This window comes from Mesocricetus auratus, unplaced genomic scaffold, assembly GCF_017639785.1.
Source record: "Mesocricetus auratus isolate SY011 unplaced genomic scaffold, BCM_Maur_2.0 Super-Scaffold_100008, whole genome shotgun sequence".
In the NCBI taxonomy this organism is placed as follows: domain Eukaryota; kingdom Metazoa; phylum Chordata; class Mammalia; order Rodentia; family Cricetidae; genus Mesocricetus; species Mesocricetus auratus.
In genome coordinates, this window is record NW_024429192.1 from 73047257 (window position 1) to 73073746 (window position 26490).

The window sequence follows — 26490 nt, forward strand, 5'->3', positions numbered from 1 at the left end:
GTGGCGCTCGGCACAGCTTGATGACGACATTTCGGCGCCGACTGGCCGAATGGCGGCTTCCATTTCTGAGAAGCTCGAGATTTGTGCCATCCGCCCGGCAGGTGAGTTGCGGGAGCCAAGCGCGAGGCAGCCCCGCACCGTACGGCTCCCTCGAGTCCCCGCCGAGGCTGGCTCCGTTCCCCCTCGAGCCGTGGGACTCGGGCCTCCCGGCAGCTCCGCCTGAGCGGGGCCGGCGGGCAGCCGAGGGCCCAGCTGCACCCTCACGTCACTCCCCAGGGCCATGCCTTTCTGCCGCCTTCCTGCGTGGTCCGCACCGCCAGTCCCGGTAGGGGCTCGGTGAACGCTGGATGCGGGAGTTGAGGGAGGGAGGGAAGGAGGACTTGGAGTGAAAATTGAATCTTGGACTTAGCCAGTGATGTTAGTCGTAGAACTCGGTGTGGGTCCAAGTTCTACCTTCCGACTTCTCCGAGCCTCAGTTTCCTCCTCTGTAATAGGGCAGTCTCGAAACTTTGTGTATAGAACAATTGTGATCAACAAATGGGGGCAGCCAAAACAGGGCGTGGCTGTGGCGCGATAAGTTTGGCCTGAGAGCGTTGACTCGAAATCGTTAGAAACCTCAAAAACAGTTGGAAGCAGCGCTCGAAGAAAGTGGGTATTGAGGGGTCGGGTGAGGCGATCGCCTTTGGCATTGCGTGCACACTGGCACGGGGGTGGCTGACGTTTGACATCTCTGGCCTTCACTTTCAGCTGCCTGCTTTCTGTGAGGAGAGAGTTACTTGTCTCGTCTAGAGCTCCGTCCTTATCAAATAGTCCACAGTTTCATACTGCCCTATGGGTCAGGACTGAACATTTGAAATTTTCCTTACCAGTGAAACTGATAGCTAGTTCAGGAATTGGGAAAACCTGGGAAGTGATTCTCTTACCAATGGCAAAGATTGGTAGTCTCCTCAAAACTGCAACTCCCTTCGGTTCCTGCTGCTCAACTTCTCTCCTCAGACTGCCAGTTGCCACCCTGGCGTCTTTACTAGGCAGAGCTGTGCCAGGAAAAATAGCACTAGTCCACCAGCACTAGTCTCTGCCCTAACTATGATTATTTAGTATTTCAGACCACGGGCACAGAGAGGTAGACACTAGCAGAGCTATTCCTAATTTTTGGTGGCCATTTCAAAGTCTTCCTAGAACTTGTTCCTCATTTGTTGCAAAGAGCACGTTATATGCTTTGCGCTTCTTTTCAAATAAGAGATTTTTTGTAAGGAGTTCACTGGAGTCTTGGCTCTGCTGCTTACTAGCCCAGTGCTGAGAAATCTTGCCGTTTTATACCTGTTACCGTATTTGTGTCAGCCTTGTGAGGTGGTCGTGAAGATGCTTTTTCTATCCCTCCTAACTTAGCAACTTTTGTATTTGCTTTCTCTTAGATACATAGTCACAAGTCCAGACATGTGAGGTGTGGTGATTTATTATTTGTGATTTATTAAAGCTTGCCTGAGGATTCAGAAAACAAAGCCAGCCTCAAGTTACAGAGATTAGGCAGTGGTGATACACACCTTTAATCCCAGGACTCAGGATTAAGAGGTAGATGGATCTCTGATAGTTCAAGGCCACACTAACTTCTTGAAACTGATCCAGTTCTAAAAGAAACAGCTCACACAAAGATGATCTCAGCATCAGGGATCACACGATTTAGATCCCAGCATTAGGGAGGCATATAAGACAGGAGCAGGGTCTCAGAACTGGTGTTCAGTCTGAGAGTTTAGTCTCTAGCCATGTTGAGGAGAGCATAGCATTCTGAGGATCGCCCCTTTGGTCTGAGCTGAGGTAGAGAGAGGTAAGAGCTAGTGGCCTGCTTTGCGTTTCTGATCTTCAACTTGAAGCTTGAACACCAAAATCTGTCTCTGGGTCTTTTATTTTTTCACACTATCGTGAAGTATCTTCTTAGGACCTTAGAAGGGTCTGCTCTAAGCTCGAGGGGGAGATCTGCTTCCAAGCTTTTTCAAGTGCTCTCAGAATCCAGTTTGAGATCTTGACTTCTAGCTGGGCTCTGCTTTCTATCTTAAAGTCCACTGACATTGTGCTTCAGTTGATTCTTTAAAATCTCTTTATAGTAGTGCTTAGATGTGTGTTTGATTGGATAGCCAAGCAAGAAGACTCTTGGCGATGGTCACGGGTAATTAGCTAAGGAAATAAATGGAAAGCTTTTAAACCAGTCCTGACATCTAGCAAATGCTTCAGAGCTAACTTTGTGGCTACTGTGGTATGTATGGGTATTGCATTTTAGAAATCAAAGGAAGATGTGGTGTGATTTGTGCTGAGTTCAACAACTGTTCTCCTGTGCATTGTGAAATTGTCTAATCTGTTGGTATAGAAGATGTGGAGATTTTGTCTTTGTTTTTCTACAGTGGTTCCCTAAGGCAGCCATTTCTGCCTTCCCAGAGGCTGCTATGGCGTTCCCTCACCTACAACAGCCCAGCTTCCTCCTGGTAAGTGTCAGCTGCCTTTGGAAGTGTGCTGTTGATGGTTGTGTAGCTGAGAGACTTAGGGCTTCTTTCTTCTAATTTGAAGGACTCATTTTTAGGGGACAAAAGCCTTGCAATAGAGCCATATTGCCCTGTTTCTTTGGTTTTTGAGACAGGGTCTCTATATGTAGTTCTGATGTCATGGAACTTGCCATGTAGACCAGATTGGCTTTGAGCTCACAGAGATTCAACTACCTCTTGAAGTTTAGTCCCTCCTGCTTTAGTTCCCCAAATGCTGGGATTATAGTGGGCATGTGCCGCCATACTCAGCAGATTTGAAAAACTCTACTGTTAAGAGAAGCTTTTTCTTTGCTAGCCGCTTTGGTTTATCCCCCCGCCAGCCGCCTGGGCTCTGCTGCATTGTAGTCCCCAAATAAACACACAGGAGGCTATATTAATTATGAAGCTGTTGGCCTTGCTTGTTTCTTACTGGCTAGCTCTGACTTAAGTAATTACCCCATAATTGTTAATCTAAGTATGTTTCTTACCGGAGAATAGTTCCGGGCTTCCTACCCCCATGGCGTTACATGTTGACTCTCTTGTGTTTCTCCTTCCCAGAATCCTCCTGGACTCCTAGTCCCACCTATCTAGATTCCCTATTGGCCAGACAATGCTTTATTGACAAATGCACAGGACTTCCCCAACACTCTACTAGATTTTTTTTTAAATAGGAAACAAATCAGCGTTAGAGTAATTTCTCTGCCTTCTCTTAGTGCAGGATGTTGCATTTATTTAATCTCTGAACTCTAATTTTCTCATTCACCAAATTAGTTGATTCAGTCAGTACTGGGTAGGCTGAGCCTGGAAGATTATAAAGAGTTTGAGGCCAGCCTGGGCTACATAGTGAATTCCTAGTCAGCCAGAGCTGTGCACTGAAAAGTCATCTGCAAGCAACAAGAGTTGATTCAAGTGTTATTTTCCTGAGTCCCCAGAGTGAGAAGAATATGTATCAGAGTGGTCATGATGCATATGCTCTATGTGTGTAAAGTGTTCTGGTAGTTATAATTGTTATCAGTGGAAACCAGAGGGACACTGCTGCCTTTAGGACTCTAATTTAAAGATTAGAGTAGGAAGCTGGCAAAGCAGAATGTGAGACAGATGTGAGTGATGAAGGTTCATTTCACCAGGTGGTGGTGGCCAATGCCATTAATCCCAGCACTTGGGAGGCAGAGGCAGGGGGATCTCAGTGAGTTTGAGGCCAGCCTGGACTACAAAGGGAGATCCAGAACAGCCAAGACTACACAGAGAAACCCTGTCTCAGAAAAAAAAAAGATTCTTCATTTCAGTTCCCAGAAGATATGTTTTATAAACTTTTTTTTTCTTCTGTTTTTTGTAGACAGGGTTTCCTCTGTATTGTTTTGGAGCCTGTCCTAGAACTTACTCTGTAGACCAGGCTGGCCTCGAACTCACAGAGATCCTCCTGCCTCTGCCTCCCTGAGTGCTGGGATTAAAGGTATGTGCCACCAACGCCGGCTCTGTTTTTTTTGTTTTTGTTTTTTGTTTTTTTTTAAAGAATATTCTTCCTGCTGGGCAGTAGCTCACATCTTTAATCCCAGCATCCAGGAGGCAGAGTAAGATGGATCTCTGAGTTTGAGCCCAGCCTGGTCTACAGAGCAGGTTCCAGGTCAGCTAGGGTTGTTACACAGAGAAACCCTGTCTTGAAAAACAAAAACAAAATGGAATATTCTTCCTTAGTGTACCCCTCTGGAGCCAGCTGGCTTGGTCCATGGCCTTAACAGTCAGATTTGCCTCTTGTGTAATAGGCCCCATGCAGTTCCTGGTTTGGAGGTGGTCAGGGCATTAGGCAGGCTTGGTCCAAGCCTGCTTGTTGGAAGTCTAGCATCTCCTGATTTCAGTCTGTTTGCCCAGAGACCACTTCCCCATGGAGTCAGTGTGTTATCCCCACATCCCATGACCTCAATAGACCTCCTTGGTTCTGTCCTGCGTGTTTTTCTGGTTTATTTGTTGTCTTGGTGAATATTGAGTTGGCAGAGTCCATTTGCAGTTTAAGGTTGAGTTTATAATATAATTACATCATTGCCTTATTTTTTTATGGTCTTGACTCCAGTAAGTTACTAACCACTGGTTAAGAGAAAAGAGGTGGCTGGGTGGTGGTGGTGCACTCCTTTAATCCCAGCACTCAGGAGGCAGAGGCAGGTGGATCTCTGTGATTTCGAGGATAGCCTGGCCTACGGAATGAGTTTCAGGACAGCTAGGGTTACACAGAGAAACTCTGCCTCCAAAAAAAAAAAAAAAAAAAAAAGGAAGAAAGAAAAGAAAGGAAGAAAGAAAAGAAAGGAAGGGGAGGTGCAATCATGGGTGCTTGAGGAGGTGGGAAGGTGGGAAGTTTGTGTCTCCTGTGTATAAACTCATCACCTGTGCACGGCATAAGGGTCCTCCATACAACAGGGTTCCTGTCCTCGCTGTGGGGCTGATCGGATGCTGACTCTGCTTGTGGGCCAGTGGGAGTCAGTTTCCTTTTGATGATGCAGCACTCTGAAGTAACAGAATGCCTAAGGGAGCTCCTGAGAATTTCTGGGCTACACGTGGTAGAATTATAGTGTCTCTCTTCTAGAAGCTTCCTGTGGGCCTTTGCCTGAAGTGGTGGAATTATTGCTTGCATTTCTCTTGATTAGACACTGTGCGGCAAGTCTGTTTACTACGTTTCTTTCCCATTGTCTTCTAGGCTAGCCTGAAAGCTGACTCTATAAATAAGCCCTTTGCACAGCGCTGCCAAGACTTGGTGAAAGTCATTGAGGATTTTCCAGCCAAGGTACAGCTTTGCTTGCAGCTCCTTTTGGGTATCTCCTATAATCCTTGAGTATCTGTAGTGGGTTGAAGCCAGAAATGCTAGAAACATCCTACAATACAACTGCTGTCACGTTTTGGTGATTTGATTAAACAAACAAACAAACAAAAAAGAAGTATTTCTCTCCTTTTTAATTGATGTCTGTTAAGATCATAAGATTTTGGGGGAATGGTGTTCATGTTGTGGAGGTATACATGTGTTTGTGTGTACATGTATGTGCGCAGGTTTACATGTGCATGTGTGCAACCTCAGGTATTCCTCAGTAGCTGTCCACTGTTTTTTGAGACGGTCTCGCTGGGACCTGGGCCTTGCTGTTTAGGTAGATGGGTGGCCAGCAAGCCCCAGGGATTCTCCTGTCTGCCTCCTGAGCAGTAGGGTTCTAAGATGTACTACTACCCCTCTGTTTCTGTGTGAGTGCTGGGGTCAAACTTTGGTCTTTAGACTTGGACAGCAAACGTTTTACTGACTAAGCTTTCTATGTCCCCATTAGAGTGTTGTTGTTGTTGTTGCTGCTGTTAGTGCTTTGTGATATGAGGAGGACTGAATGTGGAGCTTCACACATATCATTGAATTAACCTTCAGCAAACTTCAGTTTCCAGCAGCTGTGTTAGACAGGTCATAGCCGTCTGTAACTCTAGTTCCAGCATATCTGACGCCTGCTTCTGGACTCCATAGACACCTATACTCATGCACACACCCACACACATATACATATAATTTTTAAAATAATAAAAATAAATCTTAAAAAATATTTCAGTCAAAGACTGACTTAATTGGCCCAAATCTAAGGTTGGCGTGTTGTGTGACAGCGGTGGAAGAGTTCACTCTTGGCCATTGCAGCAGAGCTGTGACCCTGTGTCATTGTGACTTCAGGCAGGTAGTGTATGGTGCAAAGTGGAGCAGAGACAGGGATGGCACTGGTGCTCAGGGAGCATGCCAGTAGCCTTACCGTACACTGTTTTAGGAATTGCATGCCATCTTCCCATGGCTGGTGGAGAGCATCTTTGGCAGCCTGGATGGTGTCCTTGTTGGTTGGAATCTTCGATGCCTCCAGGGACGTGTGAACCCTGTGGAGTATAGCATAGCAATGGAATTTCTAGACCCAAGGTAGGTAGGTTTCCTGCTTGAGAAGGGAGGGCTGAGTATTTCCTCGTGTTGACAGACCCTCTTTCCTTTTTAAATCTTGTATTCAGTGGCCCCATGATGAAGTTGGTTTATAAGCTTCAAGCTGAAGACTATAACTTTGACTTTCCTGTCTCCTACCTTCCTGTGAGTAAGCCATGGCCATGGTGGTGAACATCACTGGGGAACAGGGGGCCAGATAGGTGGCTGGGCAGGGACATCACAGCTTACAAGTTCCAGTGTGACATTTTAAAACTCATTACAAATTGCTGATGGAGACTGTACTGTGCGGTGGCCTGGATGACAGACAGGCCCATGTAACTGCATTGCCCTGCTCTCCTGAGTCTCCAGACCTTCAGGGAAGGTTGCAGTGTGATGCTCAGGAGGTGTGAGAAACAGGAGTTAGGACTCAAAAACACCTAGTTCCCACCCTGGTGTGCGGGAAGCTATATGAGGGCTAGTGGAAAATTCTAAGCAAAGCTCTGCCAAGAGGGCAGACCTTATACCTGTAAAGCAGGATCTATGTGCTGGTGTCTGCCTCAGCAGCCTCCAAAGACTGCAGCAGCTGGAGGGTACCATGCTGGTGATGGCCTACCAATCTTCCTCTCTTTGCAGGGCCCAGTGAAGGCATCCATCCAGGAGAATGTCCTCCCTGACAGTCCTCTGTACCACAACAAGGTCCAGTTTCCCCCCACCGGAGGCCTTGGCCTCAACCTGGCCCTCAGTATCCTTTGATGACCTAAGGTGTGGGAGGTTGAGTGAGTGGCCAGGACACTGGAAGGTGGCCTACTCCCTTTGCATTTGCCCCTTGACACTATCACCAGATCCATTTGAATACTACATGTTCTTCTTTGCTTTGAGCCTCATCTCTCAAAAGGTACCAAAGGGTTACCTCTGAGTGTGACTTGTACAGACCCCACAGTGAAGGGGCAGGGCTCGGCCTTGGCTGTCCTTGTAATTGCCGGTGCCCACAGCACTAATAACAGTTTTGGTTTTCTAGCCAATGCCTATGTCCCTCCATGTTCGTACTTCAGACTGTGCCTATTTCATCCTGGTGGATAGGTATCTGTCGTGGTTCCTGCCCACTGAAGGCAGTGTGCCTCCACCATTCTCCTCCAGTCCAGGGGGGTCCAGCCCCTCACCAGCTCCCAGGTAAGGCTGCTTTGACTATTAAGACCTGGGTCTTCTGCTGGGAGTGGCCTCGTTAATGGCATTGCCCAGTTAAGTATTGGTATCTGTGTCCAAGGTTCCCCAACCTTTCTGTGGTCCAGTTCTCAACTTCCCTTGCCGTGACAAAGACAGGAAGAGAGTAAAACTGGTTTCTGGCCTCACTGACAAGGCCTTGCCATGGAGTGGCCCTCACTGCAGTTGGGGGTCTAAGTCTTACCCAGGCAGTGAGTAGAGTGGAGAAGGAAGGGTTGCCTTGTGTTCAAAAGAGATCATCCTATGTAGAAATCAGTGGTCAGGAGTGTCAAAGGGGAGAGCCTGGGCTGCAAAGCCTTTTGTGCCAGGCCATAAGCTAAGCGCAATGCTGTGCTGCATAGTACAGCATGTACAGTTGGAGGTGTGTTGTGGCAACAGTTTGGGGCCTGCCTCTCCAGCTGCTTTTTCTAAGGTTATTTATTTAGTGTATGTTGGTGTTTTGCCATGGGTGTTAGGTTCCCTGGAACTGGAGTAACCAGACAGTTGTGAGTAGTCATGTGGATGGGGAATTTAATCCAGGTCCTTTGGAAGAGCAGCCAATGTTCCTAACCACTGAGCCATCTCTCCAGCCCTTTTCTTTTCTTTTTTTTCTTCTCTTTTCTTTTTTCTTTTTGGTTTTTTGAGACAGGGTTTCTCTATTGTTTTGGAGGCTGTCCTGGAACTAGCATCTGCTATTATAAATTCACAGTTATTAATAGAGCATGTTGTTAAGTTGTGACTTTCTGATTTCATGGCTTTTTAAGCATCCCATTTGCTTGTGTAGTAAGGATGTCAAGTGTATCACAAGTGGATCTTGTGACATTGTGTGATTCAGTATGTTGTAGTTTATCATTGGCATTATTGATTTTGGTGTCAGCAGGATTCTTTTTTTTGGTTTTTCGAGACAGGGTCTCTCTGTTGTTTTGGAGCCTGTCCTGGAACTTGCTCTGTAGACCAGGCTGGCCTCGAACTCACAGAGATCTGCCTGCCTCTGCCTCCTGAGTGCTGTGATTAAAGGCGTGCACCATTAACGCCCCGGCTAAGCAGGGTTTCCTAACTTACTGTTGTCTCTGTATCTCCTGTTAGGACGCCAGCCATGCCCTTTGCCTCCTATGGTCTCCACACTAGCCTTTTGAAGCGACATATCTCTCATCAGACATCTGTGAATGCAGACCCTGCATCCCATGAGATCTGGCGCTCAGAGACTCTGCTCCAGGTAAAAACAAAGGAGGCCAGCCTCTGCTTCTCTTTCAGAGCAAACTACTTAGCTAACACCTTCCACCTGTGGGGCAGAAATCCCAAAGACACCTAGTCAGCTGGAGGCTGGGTTTAAATGACATTTTCTTGCTGTTGCATTTAGAAAGCAGATGAGGAGAAACTGCTAAGTGTCATAGACAGTGTTTTCTGTCACAGATTCCATGTCTCAGTGTTGGGGAGATCAGCTTGTTCCAGGGCTGGATTCTGGGGCTGGTATGGTAGCTAGTGTTCCTTCTGACAAAGGCGACTGGATAGGCTGGAATTCAGTCCCCAGCTTTACATAACTGGAACATGGGGTGCTGTGCTTTTAGAAGCCTCCTGCTTATTTTCATAGTAGCCCTAGTGGGCCATTGTCATCAGTGTTCCTGGAGGAGTTTGTGTTAGTACAGATGGCTCACGGGATGTGATTCTGTGTCCTCTGCCATGAGGACAGAAGAGTTGGAGGGTTTTGTTTCCTAAACCAGAGCACCAATTCTTTTTATTTCTTATAAAAATATTAATTGTAGGAGAAATATATAACATGAATCTTTTTTAGTTTTTTAAGATAACTTTCTATGTAGGGCAGGCTGGCTTAGAACTTCATATCCATGTACCAGCCACCTAAGTGCATCTTAACCATTTTCAAGTAATATTAAGTACATTGATTGCTGTGCACATGATACCCTGTTGTTTTGTTTTGTTTTGTTTTTTTTGAGACAGGGTTTCTCTGTATTGTTTTGGAGGCCGTCCTGAAGCTCGCTCTGTAGACCAGGCTGGCCTTGAACTCACAGAGATCCGCCTGCCTCTGCCTCCCGAGTGCTGGGATTAAAGGCGTGCGTCACCAACACCCGGCTCCCATGATACACTTTTTTTTTTTTTTTTTTTTTGGTTTTTACGAGACAGGGTTTCTCTGTATTGTTTTGGAGGCTGTCGGTCCAGCCTGGCCTCGAACTCACAGAGATCCGCCTGCCTCTGCCTCCCAAGTGCTGGGATTAAAGGCGTGCGCCACCACCGCCAGGCTCCCATGATACACTTTTTAAAAGTGTATGCACCTGTGTGTGTGCCTTTGAGAGTTTATGTGTACCATGTGCATGCAGTTGTCTACAGATGCCAGGAGAGGGCATCAACTTCCCTGGAAAGGAGTTACAGATGGCTGTAAGCATTGTGTGGATGTTGGGAACTGAATCATTGCAACAGTAGCAAGTACTCTTTGGTTTTTGGAGACAGGCTTTCTCTGTGAAACAGTCCCAGCTGTCCTGGAACTCACTCTGTAGACCGGGCTAGCCTCAAACTCACAGAGATGCACCTGCTACTGCCTCCTAAATGCTGAGATTAAAGGTGTATGCCACCACCACCCAGCAGCAGTAGGTTCTCTTAACTGCTGAGCTCCTCCAAACCGCATTAAATATATAAATTACTAATTTTTGAGAATTCCACATGCATACAGTGTATTTGGAGCATTTATCCCCAATCCTCCTCCCAGATCCGTTCCCCACTCCCACACTTCTTCCAACTTCCCCATGCTTGCTTTTCCTTCCTTTCTCTCTCCCTGCCTCTTTGCTTCCCTACTTTTTGCTTTTGTAACTCACTACGTCCATTCTGTGCTGCCCATGTACTTGTGAGTATGGGGCTATCTCTTGGACCTCAGTTGACCTACAGAGAGCTGCTCAGCCAAAGAGCACTCCCCACACACACTCCCAGAAGTCATCAGTTGTTAGTTAGGGTAGGAGCTTGTGAGGTCCTCTCCATGCTGGGATGTTGACTGGCATGGTTTTATGCTGATCTTGTGCAGCACCAATAACTGCTGGAGTTTGTGAGTACAGTGGACTTGTCATGTCCAGAAGACACTTGACTCCAGTTCTGTCTGACCTCCGGCTCTTATACTCCACAATGCTCCCAAAGCTTTCTTGAAAAACAAACTAACCCTTTTTGCTGTTCTCCGTTTTCCTTTCCTTCTTGTTCCAAGAATCACTATTTTGCTTCAGTTTGTATTAATCTGACTACTCTAGGCACCTTGTTTCTAGATGATATATCTACATTACATGAATTTATTTACTTGTTTTTTTTTCAATGCAGGGTTTCTCTGCAGCTTTGAAGCCTGCCCTGGAACTCGCTCTGTAGACCAAACTGACCTCTAACTCAGACAGATCTGCTTGCCTCTGCCTCCTGAGTGCTGGGGTTAAAGGTGTGCGCTGCCACCACCCAGCTGAAATATTTTTGAGACTCATTTGCTTTATTTAGCCTAATGTCCTCATTCTTGTAGCATGAGAATTTCCTTTCTTGGGCTGGACTTGGTATTACAAATTTAGGTAGCTGAGACCCAAGGATCTAAGTTCAAGGCCAGCCTGCACTTCATAGTAAGATCTTGTCTCTAATCTCTCATTTTTAATGGTTAGATGACTATATCCATTCATCTATCTGCAGGCATTTGGGGTATGTTTGCTTTTTAGCTAACATTGGGAGTATTAGCCTGCTATGAATGTTGATGTACAGTTACTTACTTTTAGACTTATTTAGTGCTACTTTTATTTATGTGTATATGTATGTGCCATTTAAGTACAGAGGTCAGAGAGTTTTGGATCTGACCTGCCTTAGAGGGCGCTGAGAGCTGAGCTGAACCAAGATGCTCTGAAGAGCAGCAAGTGCTCGTAACCACAGCCATCTCTCTCTCCAGTGCCTCCCACCCACACCCCACGTGCTTTTAGATCTTTGGGGTATAATGTATTTAGAAACAGCATTGTGAGGTCACATGGTAGTTCTGCTTACTACTGTTTTCTGTTTTATAGCCCCCAGTAGAGTACATGGGTTTCTTTTTTCACATGGGAAATCAGTACTGTCTGCTATTTTCTGCTTTTTTTTTTCTTTTTAATGTGTATGAGTATTGTGCCTTCATGTATGTATGCACCATGTTCAGATTAGAACAGTGCAGGGGGCTGGAGAGATGGCTCAGTGGTTAAGAGCAATGGCTGCTCTTCCAGAGGACCCAGGTTCAATTCACAGCACCCACATGACAACTCATAACTGTAACTTACAGTTCCAGGGGATCCAACACCCTCACACAGATGTGAATAAAACACCAAAGCACATGAAATAAAATTAAATAAGATCTTTAAAAAAAATAATAAGAGGGCAAGATTCTTTAGAACAGTAGTTACAGAGCTTGTAAGCGAGCATGTGTGTGCTGAAAACTGAGTAGCTACTCAGTGGGTATAAAGTGGTGTCGTTTTGGTTTGCATTTCCCTAATGACTAGCAATGTTGACTGTCTTTATGTTTTATTGACTTCTTGTCTATCTTATTTGGAGTATTGTCTTTTTAAGACAAGACCTTTGTGCATTTTTTAATTAGATTGTGAGCATTGGGTGTTTTGGTTGAGGTTTTTTTTTTTTTTTTCCCTCACCACAGCCAGCCTTGAGGGTTGTTGTTTGTTTTGGTTTAGTTTGTTTTTTTGTTATTCTCTGTGTAATAGTCCTGGCTGTCCTAGAACTTGCTTTGTAGACCAGACTGGCCTCAAATTCACAGAGATCTGCCTGCTTCTGCCTTCCAAGTGCTGGGATTATAGGAGTACTCCATCACCGCCCAGCTGTTTTCTCCTATTTTATATATTGTTTTCTCTCTAGTGAAGTGTCCTTGTTGCACGAAAGTTTTGTTTTGTTTTTTTTTTTTGATAACACTCCTGTTGTCTTTTTATTTTATTTTATTTTTGGTGTCACTTCAAAGAAATTATGATCATGCTTCTCCCATGGTTTCTTTTGACTTTTGTGGTTTTAGCTCTTGTACAAAGGCCAGCATTCCATTTTGCATTAATTCTTGTGTGTGGGGTCAGGCACCTTGCAGCTTGCTTCTCTGGCATGTGGGCAGCCTGTTTCCAGCACCATTTGTTGGAAAGACTTCTTCACCATCTAAAGGTGTAGTACCCTGTTGACAATTTGATCAGTTAATGTCTTTTTGCAGGTTTTTGTTGAAATGTGGCTTCATCATTATTCCCTGGAGATGTACCAAAAAATGCAGTCCCCTCATGCTAAGGTATGTTTCTGTGGTTACTAATCCATCTCCTGTCTCCTGCCCTTGCTAGCCTGCTGTATCCTCAGCATGAGTCACTTGCCCCAGCTTTGATGGGAAGCCCATTGCTCACCCTTCACTTGGATACTGTACATAAGAGGTGTCCCTTGAGCCTGAGGTCTGTCCCCTCTGAAGTCCTTGCCATGCAGCTCCACAGTCCCTTCCCACCACTGGGAATGGCTCAGGTCTGATGCTCTTGGTCTTCTGGGACAGAGAGAGCTATGAGTTCATTTGGGATTCATGTCCAGTTTCTCTGCTGTCATCAGCAGTGCCCAGATCCTCTCAGGTGGCCGTGAGCAGGCCCCTACATGCTATGGTGACCTTACACCTCTTTGGCCTGCTTGCTGCTCAGATTTGCAGAGCACCAGCAAGCAGCCATGTGTGATGTGTGGGCTCTGGGACCCTCTTGCATGTGGCCTGGCCTGCTTCTTCCTCAGCCTTTTCCCTTGCCTTTCCTCCTGGGTATCACGCTCATTTGCAGAGATTGAGGTGGCAGAGTCCTGATGGTGATGTCCCTTGGGCAAGTACTCTAGTTGCTGGTCAGAGTAAAACGGTTCTGTTCTGTGAGTGAATGGCCTGGTGGGCGTTGAGAGTCACAGAGTGACACACAGGCAGCTTCAGCACGCGCTGCTGCTTGTATCTCTTCTCTCTGTAGACTGACTTTGTCACTGCCAGGTGACTTCTCAAGCACTTCCTTTAAAATGAAGAGTGTGTAGATGATGGTACTCACATCGAGAAGTGTGTCCTGTAACTCAGTGGTGACTCTGGGTCCTGCTATCACAGTGTCCCTGTAGTCAGTTCTGTGACTCCAATATTCTACTGTGTTGGAGATGGAGATGCCCACTACCCTCAAAGTGCAGAGCCCCCTAAATGTCTATTCATAGCATCACATTGGAGGAGGACAGGGAAAGGCTGAAGATTTAACCTGGGCCTCGGACACCACAGAGAGCCTACGACACCCTTCCTGCTTCCAGCCGTCTTTCTCGTGCTCTCGGCTGGCATGCGGAAGGCTGGGACTGGGCTTCTCTAGGTTCCCAGTCCCCCGCTGGCTCCGCCTACCCACGTGGCTTGTCCTTGCTAAGGTAGACTTGCTTTGCTGCAGTGTCTTCCAGTGAGTGGAAACCACACACGCTCTAAAGAGCCAGTCAGAAAGGCCCCTCTGTCTTCTTGGGTTGTTTCTGTGTGGGGAAGAGGACTTCCTTCTTGTCCCCACAGTTGCTTCCTCTTGGCCAGACCTTGGGTGGGTGAGGTGTACTGGGAAGGTTGCTGCTCCCTGGCTGGCTGCACTTCTCTGCCTTCTCCTGAGAGAACATAGAAACCAGAGGTTTCCAATGGCTGGAAACCAGGAAAGACAACTACAGAAGTTGCCCTCCTCGACAATCCATTCTGTTACTGGGGTCTGTACTGTACCTTCCAGAAATCCTCTCCAGTCTCCACCAAGCCCTGACTGCCACATGCAGGAAATTTGGCACCTGGAGTCCACTCCGGTCAGACTGGGACCAGAGTACAAGTTCACTCCCAGTGACTGGGGTCAGTGCTGGCTGTGGCCTTCAGGGGACTTGACTTGTGTTCCTGCATGGGGTCTGGCACAGAGGGAGCCTGTGAGGATGAAAGGGCCTTTGCTCACCTTATTGGAGGCTCCTCAGTGTCTGGCAAGCGCATCCTTTCCTTCTGTGGCTGGTGGGCACGGTAGAGCATGACCGCTGTGGGGCACGAGTGCGCTGGCGTTGGCTGTGCTTTGATGAAGGAGTGCTTTAGTAGGCAGTGGTGCTAAGGGAGGTAAGGTAGAGGGTGCTTGGGTGGGGCCAGGAGGCTTGCTGGCTTGGCTGTTATCTCTGCTCTCCTGGGCTGCCCCAGCTCTTGGGGGAATGTGACTGTCAGGTTCGTGAGGGTTCCCTTAGAGACAAGAGTTAGAAAAGTCTGTCTCCCCAGTTGGAGCTAGTAAGTCCCCTGCCTTTATCAGTTTCCAGTGTAGGGATAGCAGCCTGGTGGACTGAGCCTGAGCCCACCTGCTTAGATAGGAGAGAACCATTCATGGAAGGCTATTTATGGGTTTTAGACGTATGAGCATTGGTTCTCTTATATACTTAGCTAACGATTTGGTCAGTAGATTCCCTCTCTATTTCCTGGTACTGGGAGTTGAACCTAGGGCCTCACACATGCTAGGCATGCTCTCCACTGAGCTATATTCCCAACAGTACTTCCTCACTCAGTATCCAGTCTCAGGGCCTGCCTCTCAGGATTCCACATCTTTCACCCTTAACTCCCTTGTAATAAAATGCTCTTGCACATAACTGACCTATCCTGCTATAAAGATTTCCTTCCTTATGTGTGCCTGTAACTCTGGCACTCCAGAGGCTGAGGCAGAAGAGTTGCAAGTTCCAGGCCCACATAGGCTGCAGTGTGAGACCCTGTTTCAAAACAAAATATGTAAGGTTGCTTGTAATAGCTCATGTACACATACATTCAGGACAGATGCCTTTCTAATATTTTTTAAATTAGGTTGATCAAGTCCATATGGATCCCATACATATAGAAGGCCAGTTGCAAACCCTCTCCCCTGAGCCCTTCTATGCTTGGCTCAGAGATTTCTTTTCTTGAGCCTCGACTTGTAGACCTTGGTAGCAACAGCATGTCCCAGTGACAATGAGATCCTGGGCTTTGGTGGTCCGTTATGTGCATATGTTGTCATATATATATATATATGTATATACATATATATATATATAATCACACATCGTCAATTTAGGGTCAGTGGGACAGTGTTATACTTCAGGAAAAACAGAACTGTGCAGGCCTCAGAGCTGCTGAGGCCGTCACCCCCAGCAGCCTAGGACTTCCTGCTGACCCTGTGAGGGCTGACCAGCTGTGTAGGGGATCTTGAGGGCTCATCTGTCTCAGCTGGGGCCTGCGGGAGACCCAGGGCTGCTGGGCAATTTGTTGGGTATTGCCACTGATGAACTTTTGTTCTTGTTTTTTTGTTTTTTTCTCCTTTGTTCTTTCTCCTGGGCTCCTCGTGTTGTCTCTCCCCACCCCCCTCCCCGCCCTATCCTGTCCCTCTCCCTTCCCCACCCTGTGTCCTCTGATCTACCTCTTCTTGGCCTTTCTCTGTTGTCTCTCAGTTGGAGGTTCTACACTACCGACTCAATGTCTCCAGCGCCCTCCACAGCCCTGCCCAACCCAGCCTCCAGGCCCTCCACGCCTATCAAGTACTGGCCTTTCCTTCCCTTCCCCTGCCCCAAGGTGGGCGCAAGAGTGTGTGTTGGTACAGCGCTGCAGTTAGGGTCTCCCAGAAGTCTGCTGTGGTCCCTAAGAGGGAGTCCTGAGCAAAATGACACTCGTGTTAGAAGCAGGCCTGATTTAGCCGTCAGCTTGGCTTGTCCTTCAGGTTTGCAGGGTAGCCTGGTTTTGGTGTATGGTCCTGTGGCTATGTGAGGCTGGCCATGGATTATGGAGTCTTCCTCCTATGTCTCCAGCCTGCAGAGCTGTCTCAACATCTCAGGATTTGTGGGGGAGCCTTGTAGTGGTCTGACTACACAGAGGACTTATATGAGATGTGACTCCTGCCCTGTTCAGAGATATTACCCAGCCTGAAGAGAGTAGGGAGAACATAGGGTTCCCCAGAGCCCTTAGGTCTGTTGAGTCCTAGCCACTTACAGATTCACTTAGAGGCAGAAGAGAGCAAGCGGTGACCTCGTGGAGATGGCTGCCTGCTTAGGCAGAAACGGCCAGTGTGCGAATGGATTTGAGGTCGGTCAGTCGAGTGAAGTTCAGAACCCAGGTATTTGGGGGAGTGGAGTTGGCTGATTTGTGTGAAATCGTGGAAATGTGGAAATGTGCTCCAAACAGGGCTGTGTCAGATTTGACCTGAGGAAGAGCAAAGATTAAAAAAAAAAAAACCAGGCTTGCCCACTGAGTGTTGCTGGCATTGGATAATAAATGCTTCTCACGGTGGGGTTCCTGCGCAGAAGTGGCAGCAAGTGAACTCCCATGGGAAGGCTCAGCCGTGAATGTGCTTCCAGGGAAGCCCCTTTAGCAGAAGCTGTGAAGATGAGCCCGAGGAAGCTGGGCATAGTGGGACATGCTATGGGCTTGGGGAGCACATCCTCCTGTCATTAGAAAGTACAGATGTGCCGGGCATTGACGGCACACGCCTTTAGTCCCAGCACTTGGGAGGCAGAGGCCAACCTGGTCTACAGAGTGCGCGCCAGGACAGTCAAGGCTACACAGAGAAACCCTGTCTCAAAAAACCAAAACAAGAAAGAAAAAAAAAAAAAGAAAAGAAAATGCAGATGGCATGGGGGACACCTAGAATGCCCCTCTAGAATGTGAGCCCCACCCTCCCAACCCCTTGGAAGAGGGGAGGACATTGACTGGGAAGGGTGCCCAGGGCCGATCATCTAGAACCTTCATGAAAAGCTGGGTAAGATGAGGTGGTGCTTGCTGCTGGGAGAGACGGCCTGTGGCTCCTGAGATGGCCCTGTTTGCTTTCTAAACTGAGGGACTGAGCTGATGTCACTGCTCAGGTATCAGGAGAGGAGCTGTATGTAGAGGGGATGAGCGGGAGCTATAGTCATTAGTATTGATTAGTCTGTGTGACTATTTCATGTTCTAGTCTACTTTCTATTATTAGTCAATTATAAAGACAAAAAGGGCCGAGCAGTGGTGGTGCACACCTTTTTAATTCTAGCATTCAATAGGCAGAGGCAGGTGGAACTCTATTAGTTTGAGGTACATAGAGAAACCCTGTCTTGTAAAAAAAAAACAAACAAAAAAGATAAAAAGGGTTTTGCTTTTATTTTTACTCAGTGCTGGCCCAGAGTGGAAGAGGCGTGCATCTGATGATGGCTGTAGTGCTGGCTGGCTTCATGGCAGGCAGGAGACAAGAAGTGCTTTTGAGACCAAACTAGATGAGCACTTGTGAGAAGGCAGGCAGATTGCTGCTTTGAAGCCAATCCGAGCCACATGGTGTGACTGTCTCAAAAAGCCCAGGCTGGAAGTGCAGCTCAGTGGCTGAGATCTTGCAGAACCTGGCTGGCTTTATGGTACTGGCTCTGGAGGTGAACTGTTAAACCACTGATCATACGATGGGATTGACCCCTCCTGAGGTCAGAGCCCTGATGAGATGGTGATTGTCAAGATCACCAGGCCTGCCTTGTAATGCTGCAAAGTGGGAATTAGGTTAGATTTCCTGTTTCAGAGAGTGTTGATGGTCTCATCTGTTCTTCCTTGGAAGCAGGATGTCCTCCGGGAAGACTTTAAAATTCTAGACAAGCAGAAGAGAACAGTCCTGTTATAGCTAGTGTGGTGTGACCTGAATGTGGGGCCTTTTTCTCTCCTTTCTTTCTGAGACAGTTTTATTATGTAGCCTTGACTGGCCTGCTATGTAGGCTATGATGGCCTAGAACTTACAAATTCCTTGTCTCTGCCTCCCAAATGCTGGGATTGTAGGTGTGTGCCATCATTTCCAACTGTTGTGGAAGCATTTTAATGACAGGGAGGCCTGAGTGAACAGCATTGTACATAGAGCTTATGTATGGTCTCCTGAACTCATGTGTGCCACAGGGCCAAATCGTTTGCCAGCCTTAGCCACACAAGTCGTCAGGACCCAAAGGATGCCGGAGAGGGAGTTTGCCTGACTGGACTCACTCCTGCCTCCATATGGCATCTCGACCCACAAGCACTACCTACACACAGATGATGCTCAGCAACCAGAGAGGCTCCTTGTGGTCCAAAGATTTTGTGTCTGTGTGTCCAAAGCTCAGCCTCACAAGCTTGAGAATGAATGCTCTAGTCCTGAGGACTTTAGCTGACTCCAGGTCTACTGGCAGTGGTGGAAGTAACTCCCCTGGCTTCCTCCAGGGCTGAGTCCCCATCTGGTTGTGACTAGGACAGGCAGCTGGGCAGGCCTGAACTTGTGGCTGGAGAAGGAACTGGGGAGAAAAGAAACACTCTCACTTGAGCAAGGTGAGCACGTTGGGAGGCAGCCAGACGACCTTGGATCTAGAGCCGACGTGGGCTAGTGGCCTACCTGTTCTCAGCCTCTGGAGGCCCAGCACAGGCTGAGGGTGCATGGCCAGATGTTGCCAAGGTGGGGTGTGAGGTGCTATTTGCTGACTGTGCTTCACCAGCCCATCCATCCAGGGCAGGCACAAGGTCACAAGTGTCAGTGCTGAGCTGGTGTCAGTGCAGACCCAGCAGCACAAGATGACCTTCCTGCCTGGTGCTGGTTTCCCGTGGGGCTGCAGAACCACTAGATCTCACATGGCCTTCACCCCCTCCTCCCTAGGAGTCCTTCACGCCTACTGAGGAGCACGTGCTAGTGGTGCGTCTGCTGCTCAAGCACCTGCACGCCTTTGCCAACAGCCTGAAGCCAGACCAGGCTTCGCCGTCGACACACTCCCATGCCACCAGTCCCCTGGAGGAGTTCAAGCGGTGGGTGGAGGATTGCTAGGACTCCTAGACCTCTATTTCCCTTATGCCCACTCTGACTAATCCCTGTTGGCCTATTTCAGGCCAGAGACCAGAGGGCTGGGGCTGCCTGGCTACTTCTGCTCTTGAAGCCTGCCCTCTAGGCTAGAGGGTCTCAACCTTCCTGACTTGTGACCCTTTAATACACTTCCCCATGTTGTGGTGACCCCAACTATAAAGTTATTTGTTGCTATTTCATAACTGTAATTTTGCTATTGCTATGAATCAAAATGTAAATATCTAATATGCAGCCCCAAAGGGGTCATGACCCACAGGTTGAGAGCTACCACTTTGGGGGCTGAAGAGATGGATCAGCAGAGTTCAGTTCTTAGCAAACACATATGCTCACACCCATCTATGGTGGGATCTGGTGCCCTCTGCTGGCATAAAGGTGTACTTTCAGAGCACCAGGACTCTGGATGCTTCCTGTGCAGTGGGAAGAGCTGCTGGCCACACAGCCTTGCTGTTCTGTCTTACCCCTTACCTCTGCCAGGAGGCAGGCTGCTGCCAGGGCCTGACATCATAGACAATGTACATACTGTGTTCTTTTTTATTTTTTATTTTTTGGTTTTACGAGACAGGGTTTCTCTGTATTGTTTTGGAGGCTGTCAGACCAGCCTGGCCTCGAACTCACAGAGATCCGCCTGCCTCTGCCTCCCGAGTGTTGGGATTAAAGGCGTGCGCCACCACTGCCCAGCCATACTGTGTTCTTGACCTCTGCTCTCCCCTGGAGAACAGGGCTAGAAACAGATACCCCCTCAGGGGAGTGCTCGGTGTTCTCTACAGGCAGAACAGACTGGGAGCAGGCACGCTACCCTGGGCAAGTGACAGCTCATGACCCTTCCCCACAGGGCTGCAGTGCCACGGTTTGTCCAGCAGAAGTTATACGTCTTCCTGCAGCACTGTTTCGGCCACTGGCCTCTGGATGCGTCCTTCAGAGCTGTAAGCACCTGTCCCTTGCCCTTACCCTCACTTATGCCCTCTGTGCCGAGATGCTGGCAGCCTGTGGGGTGCACTGACAGAACAGGAGGGCTGTCATCATAGGCCTTGCGATGAAGCCTTGGTGCATCTTGCTGTGCTTTTGACTCCCGGGGACAGAAGAGCTATGCTCAGCTCCCATGACCCTCCCTACGGGGCTGGCCTGAGGTACTGAGTTCCTGTAGTGTGTTACTGGAGGATATAGGAGTAGCTGCTCACTTACTGGCATCTACGTTGAAGTTGGGGAAAAGTCCAGGCCCAGCAGGATCTTTTTATGGACTATCTTTGGAGCAGTCCAGACCATCAAAGGATGTGCCTGAAAGTCAAGTGCACTAACCTACAGCCACAGGTCTTCAGGGTACATATGTCCTTCACTAGGTCCTGGAGATGTGGCTGAGCTACCTGCAGCCATGGAGGTATGCCCCCGAGAAGCAGGCTCAGAGCAGTGATTCCCAGCCACGGAGTGTGTCGGAGAAATGGTGAGTGCCCCAGCCCACCTGCCCTGGTGATGCCGCTGCCGTCTTGTGCAGAAGTCTCTGCCTGTCTGTACAGAATGGGCACAGTGACCATGGAACCCCATCTCCTTGCCTTGGCCTAGCCTGGCTCCATGATTATCCCCAAGGCCCCCATTTCACCCTTAGCAGCACAGAGCAACTGCCATGTCCCCATTCTCTTATGTTCCTGTGGTGCTGGGCTCAATGGCCTTTCGTCTCCTGGGTCTTGGTCTTGCCCTTCATATCCTGTCCCAGCAGACTTTGCTGTGGTTCTCATGTCCTCTTGAGAAGGGTTGTATGCTCGGTCCTCAGTCATACCAGAGGACTGAGGTGTTCCACTCCTCTCCTGCCCAATGTCTGTGATTCCCTTGTATGGCAGCAGCAGCTGGGGGAGTCAGGAGGGGTGAGCTGCAGAGAGTAAGGACCAGTGTGGCTCTGTCCTCTAGCCAGAGGTCTACAGCATAGTCTTCCTCTGGCTGGCCCCATCCTGGCTCTTGTCTCCAGGGCCCCCTTCATCCAGGAAAACCTGCTGATGTACACCAAGCTGTTTGTGAGCTTCCTGAATCGTGCGCTCCGCACAGACCTGGGCAGCCCCAAGAACGCACTCATGGTTTTCCGAGTGGCTAAGGTCTTTGCCCAACCCAACCTGACGGAGATGATCCAGAAAGGTGAGTCTTCAGCCCTGGGCCAGCTAGGACCCAAGCTAGTGAAGGGTGCTGCAGGACTCAAGCTTAGAACGGGCTGGCTTGGGAACTTTGGGGGGAAGTGTAGTAAAAGCTCTGAGCTTGGTTGGCTGTCCCGTTCCTAGTGTTGGCAGCCAGGTAGTGGCTGTACTGAACTCAAAGATGGACAGCATAGCTCTAAGTTGCAACTCTCTCAGAAGTGCTGTTTGTTCCTATTGACTGGTGGACAGTGACAGGCATGACTGCTCTTGCTGTCCTTGTACTTGTCTACTCTTGGTGTTGCTGGGGCTCCTAAGCATTTGGAGCTGGGTCCTCCAGCTACAATCCGCTGAGACAGTACTAAGGTAGGCCTTGGAGGTACAGCATTGTCACAGCTCTTCAGGATCCTGAGGGAACGTTCTGGAATCCTGCTCGTAGCTTTCAGGAAGCAGATGCCAGACTCGGCTTGTATCTTGCTTTCTAGGAGAGCAGCTGTTTCTGGAGCCAGAGCTCATCATTCCCCACCGCCAACATCGGCATTTCACAGTCAGCAGCAGCTTCTTGTCACCATGGCCCCCGGTTGTGACAGATGCCTCATTCAAGGTGAAGAGCCATGTCTACAGCCTGGAGGGCCAAGACTGCAAATACACCCCAATGTTTGGTCCTGAAGTCCGGACCTTGGTGAGTGGCCAAAGGTCCGTCCTTATGTGATGTCCCTGAAGCAACGAAGACCAGCTGAACCAGGGAAGGGCTTCAGTTCGAGGAAGAAAGGAGGAAGGCTGGGTACTGAGTAGATGGTTCAAGGCCTCCCTTCCCCAGTAACCAAGACCATCCACACCATAAATCACCATTTTTCTTGTTTTTCTGTGTAGCTTTGGAGCCTCTTCTGGCACTAGTCCTGTAGATCAGGCTGGCCTGAACGCATGGAGATGCACCTGCCTCTGCCTCCCAAGTGCTGGGATTATAGGCGTGCACCACCACTGCCCAGCAAGATGCCATTTTTCGCTCTGGGTGGGCGTTCTTCATAGAGCTAGTAGTTCCCCAGGACTACCCTGCCCAAATGGCAGTGACACCTGCTGGGGTGTCCCCTGGAGCCCATTTGCCATGCCTGTGCCTCCCTTGCAGATCTTACGCCTTGCACAGCTCATCACACAGGCCAAGCAGACTGCCAAGGCCATCTCTGATCAGTGTGTAGAGAGCCCAGCTGGCCATTCCTTCCTCTCGTGGCTGGGCTTTGGCACCACAGACCCAAGTAGCTGCTACACAGGCAATGACCTGGATGAGATGGGTCAGGACAGTGTCCGCAAGACGGATGAGTACCTGGAGAAGGCCCTGGAGTACCTGCGTCAGATATTCCGAGTATGTCCTACAGTTTCCTCTGTGAGGGACTCACTCCGCTGGGGTAAAGAACTCTCCCCTCTCCCCCTCCCCTCCCCTCCCTCCTTCCCTCCCTCCCTCCCTTCCTTCCTTTTGAAATTCCCTCTGAAAGCAGAGGCCTTCCTTCTTTCTGGCAGCTCAGTGAAGCCCAGCTAGCCCAACTCACGCTTGCCTTGGGGAACGCACGGGACGAGAATGGGAAGCAGCAGCTACCAGATTGCATTGTGGGGGAAGAAGGACTCATCCTTACACCCCTGGGTCGCTACCAGGTGGGTCACTAACAGGCCACTACCACCTCTGTCACTGGGGGCACATAACGGTCACATGACTTGTCCTTGGCTCCCCCACCCCCTTGCTCATGTTGTTTGCCAAGATGTAGTTTTGGAACTTTTCCTACTGCCTGGGTTTCTAGATCATTAATGGTCTGCGAAGGTTTGAAATTGAGTACCAGGGGGACTTAGAGCTGCAGCCCATCCGGAGCTACGAAATCGCCAGTCTGGTCCGAGCTCTCTTCCGGCTATCTTCTGCCATCAACCACAGAGTAAGTGAGCCCTGGGGCAGCTGGGATGATTCTGGACTTTGCTTTCAGAGCGTTCCTGCCCTAGGTAGCATCTTCCCCTTCACAGCCCTGAGAGTGAGCCCAGGGGACACAGCTAGGCCTAGAGGCAGCCTGGAAGAGAGGGTGTTTGCTGTCCCCAATGCTGCTGAGTCCTTGTTTGTTACTCAGTTTGCAGGCCAGATGGCGGCTCTGTGCTCCCGGAATGACTTCCTTGGCAGTTTCTGTCGCTATCACCTCACTGAGCCAGCACTGAGCAACAGACACCTGCTGAGTCCTGTGGGCCGGAGGCAGGTGACCAGTCCTGCCCGGGGCCCCAGGCTCAGCCTGCGATTCCTGGGCAGTTACCGGACACTGCTCCTGCTCCTGATGGCTTTCTTTGTGGCCTCTCTGTTCTGCATTGGGCCCCTGCCCTGCTCCTTGTTCCTGGTTCTCGGCTACCTCCTCTATGCCATAGCTATGACACTGCTCACTGAGCGGGGAAAGCTGCACCAGCTCTGACTGACCTGCTGGCCATCTCTGCTGAGCAGACTTGGGGGAGTTTTCACATGACCCTCTCCTGGGTCTGAGAGGCCCTGGCACGCTGCTTCGAAGTCAGGAATAGAGGGTCTGGTCATCTTCAGAGTTCTTGGGAGCGGTTTCCCTGCAAAGATGGGAGTTATGCAGAAGAACCTAAAGTAGGAAGGGGCAGTGGTCCAGACTAGGCATGGAAGGGGTGATGTCAGGTTCAGGAGCCATTCTGTAGGGCAAGCAGTGTTGGCCATGGTCCTCACTTTCGGCCCAAGGTCCCACAAGCAGCTGAGCTAGTAATCAAGGCCTTGGTAACCATTTTACTATTTTGCTGTGCAGAGCTCAGGAACTAGTATATTCACAGCAGCGTCTAGGGCTGGGCTCTGGGAACTGACCCTGCCTAGGACTCTGTGAGGTGGGCAGAATGGGTTGTGATATCTTCTTTCCCCATGAAATACCAGACAGCAGCTCCACATCCCTCCAAAGGAGAAAGAGAAAAGTCAACTATTGATTCACTGTCAACACCAACTTTACTACTGCCTTTGGCCTTTGTTCCCCCAGCTAGTCAGCCCCAAGAAACCCTCAGCAGCAGGCATGAGAGGTCAGGGCCTGGTGTATAGCCCACAAGCCATTAAGTGAGGTGTTACTTAGAGTGGGTTCCAGGCCCGACTGTGCCATGTGGCAGGCAAGTATTGGAGATGGCTGCTGGTCCTCAGCCGCTTGGGGATGGAATTGGGTCCTACCAGCTTCTGTGGATATAAAATACAACAGTGTTGGTTTCACTTGTAAAACCAAGGACTTTAAGGGAAGGTCACCTTTGTCACAACACCTGTATGAAAGAACAACACATTCATAGTCAAAGCTCAGACATCAAAGGCCTCCTCTTCATCCCACAGGTGACACTAGCAACAGCAGCATCTCCACAGTGTTTTTAAAGGGCAATTCTTTGCTCTAGATGGATACAGCTGGTTTTTAAGAAAAACAAAACTTTTTTTTACAAGTTTTAGTACTGGACTTTGTATTTCAATGTCATTTCAATGTAATTTTGGTAATGGGACCTATGACCAAAAGTCAGCCCAAAACTTAACTGACCAAGGATCCGAATAAATCATTCTTCGGAGACTTTCACTGTCTGGGCTGAATCTTTAACACATTGGCTTGGTGGGGTCCCTGGGTACTCAGAATTATGGAGCAAGCTATTGGACATGGTGGCACCTCTTTACCTTAATGTTGTCCTTCCTTTGGAGTCATGTGTGTGAGATTCACTTTAACACTGGGTGCCATGAGAGACCTGTGACCTTTCCCCTCCCAATGTCTCAGAGCTGGCTTCTGCCCTCCAGAACAAGCATGGCCTCTGACTTCCTGAAGCTTTCTTTGGTTTTGTTTTTAAGAGTGTTATTTTATTTTATTTGAATAAGTGTTGCTTGTGTGTGCATCACATACATGCATTGCTGGACGAGACCAGAAGAGGTGTTGGCAGGTGCTGGGGCCAAACCCCAGGCTTATGCAGTGCCCTTGACCAATGCTGAGCCATCTTTCCAGCCTGCAGCAGAGTCGTGCGCAGTGGAGTCTGTGCTAGCCCCTCCCGTACAACCTCTTGTGGGGGAAGAGAAGTCGCCATTTAAGGGTCCAGTGTTCTCAGTTCCCCTGGTCAAAGCTTCTGAATGATTAACCTTTTCAATAACCCTGACTATTGGTTTGGGGGGGGTCTTGAGGTGCTTTTTGTTTGGTTGTTTTTTTTTTTTTTGGTTTGGTTTGGTTTTTTTTGGAGACAGGGTTTCTCTGATTGTTAATGTAGGCCTAGCCTGCTGTCGATACCATCTCTAGACATGTGGGCCTGGGAGCAGCCAGCTACCAATGTTCCTTATTTGGTTTCTGCTTCAGGCTCCTGCCTTGAGTTGCTGTCTTGGCTTTTGCATGATGGACTATAACCATCTCCCTGTTTTGCTTTTCTTTTTTCTTTTTTGGTTTTTCGAGACAGGGTTTCTCTGTGTTGTTTTGGAGGCTGTCCTGGAACTCACTCTGTAGACCAGGCTAGCCTCGAACTCACAGAGATCCCCCTGGCTCTGCCTCCCCAGTGCTGGGATTAAAGGTGAGCGCCACCAATGCCCAGCTCCTGTTTTGTTTTCTAAATAGTATCTCGCCGGCGTTGGTGGCACACGCTTTTAATCCCAGCACTCGGGAGGCAGAGCCAGGGGGATCTCTGTGAGTTCAAGGCCAGCTTGGTCTACAGAGTGAGTTCCAGGACAGCCTCCAAAACAATACAGAGAAACCCTGTCTCGAAAAACCAAAAAAATAAAAAATAAATAGTATCTCACTGTAGCCTATGATGAAACAATATGTATCCTAAGGCTAGGATTACAGGTATTAGTTTCCATTATCAGTTTGAAATGGCCTTTTTTATTTGTTTGTTTTGAAGACTGGATTTCACTATGTAGCTCTGGAACTCACTTTGTAGAGCTGGTTGACCTCAAACACAAAGATCCACCTGCCTCTTAAGTGCTGGGATAAAAGGGCATC

The 26490-nt window shown here is 48.8% G+C and overlaps 1 protein-coding gene across 4 annotated transcripts; it reads left to right on the forward strand.

The window, feature by feature from the left end:
• On the forward strand, positions 1-25092 carry Smpd4 (sphingomyelin phosphodiesterase 4). 4 transcript variants are annotated; one of them, XM_013118733.2, is made up of 20 exons: positions 1-101; positions 2397-2477; positions 5200-5286; positions 6287-6429; positions 6516-6591; positions 7060-7168; positions 7269-7321; positions 7445-7596; positions 8713-8842; positions 12815-12886; positions 16045-16131; positions 19212-19357; positions 20245-20335; positions 20750-20850; positions 21370-21533; positions 22012-22208; positions 22653-22886; positions 23042-23173; positions 23317-23445; positions 23632-25092. In XM_013118733.2, exons 1-20 carry the CDS (start codon positions 21-23, stop codon positions 23959-23961), a joined length of 2595 nt encoding a protein of 864 aa, XP_012974187.1. In that variant the 5' UTR covers positions 1-20; the 3' UTR covers positions 23962-25092. The 4 variants fall into 4 exon arrangements, with proteins under 4 accessions (XP_012974187.1, XP_012974188.1, XP_021087155.1 ...); XM_040751158.1 differs by lacking the exon at positions 1-101 and adding an exon at positions 165-325; XM_013118734.2 differs by lacking the exon at positions 16045-16131.
• The last annotated feature ends 1398 nt before the right edge of the window (positions 25093-26490 follow it).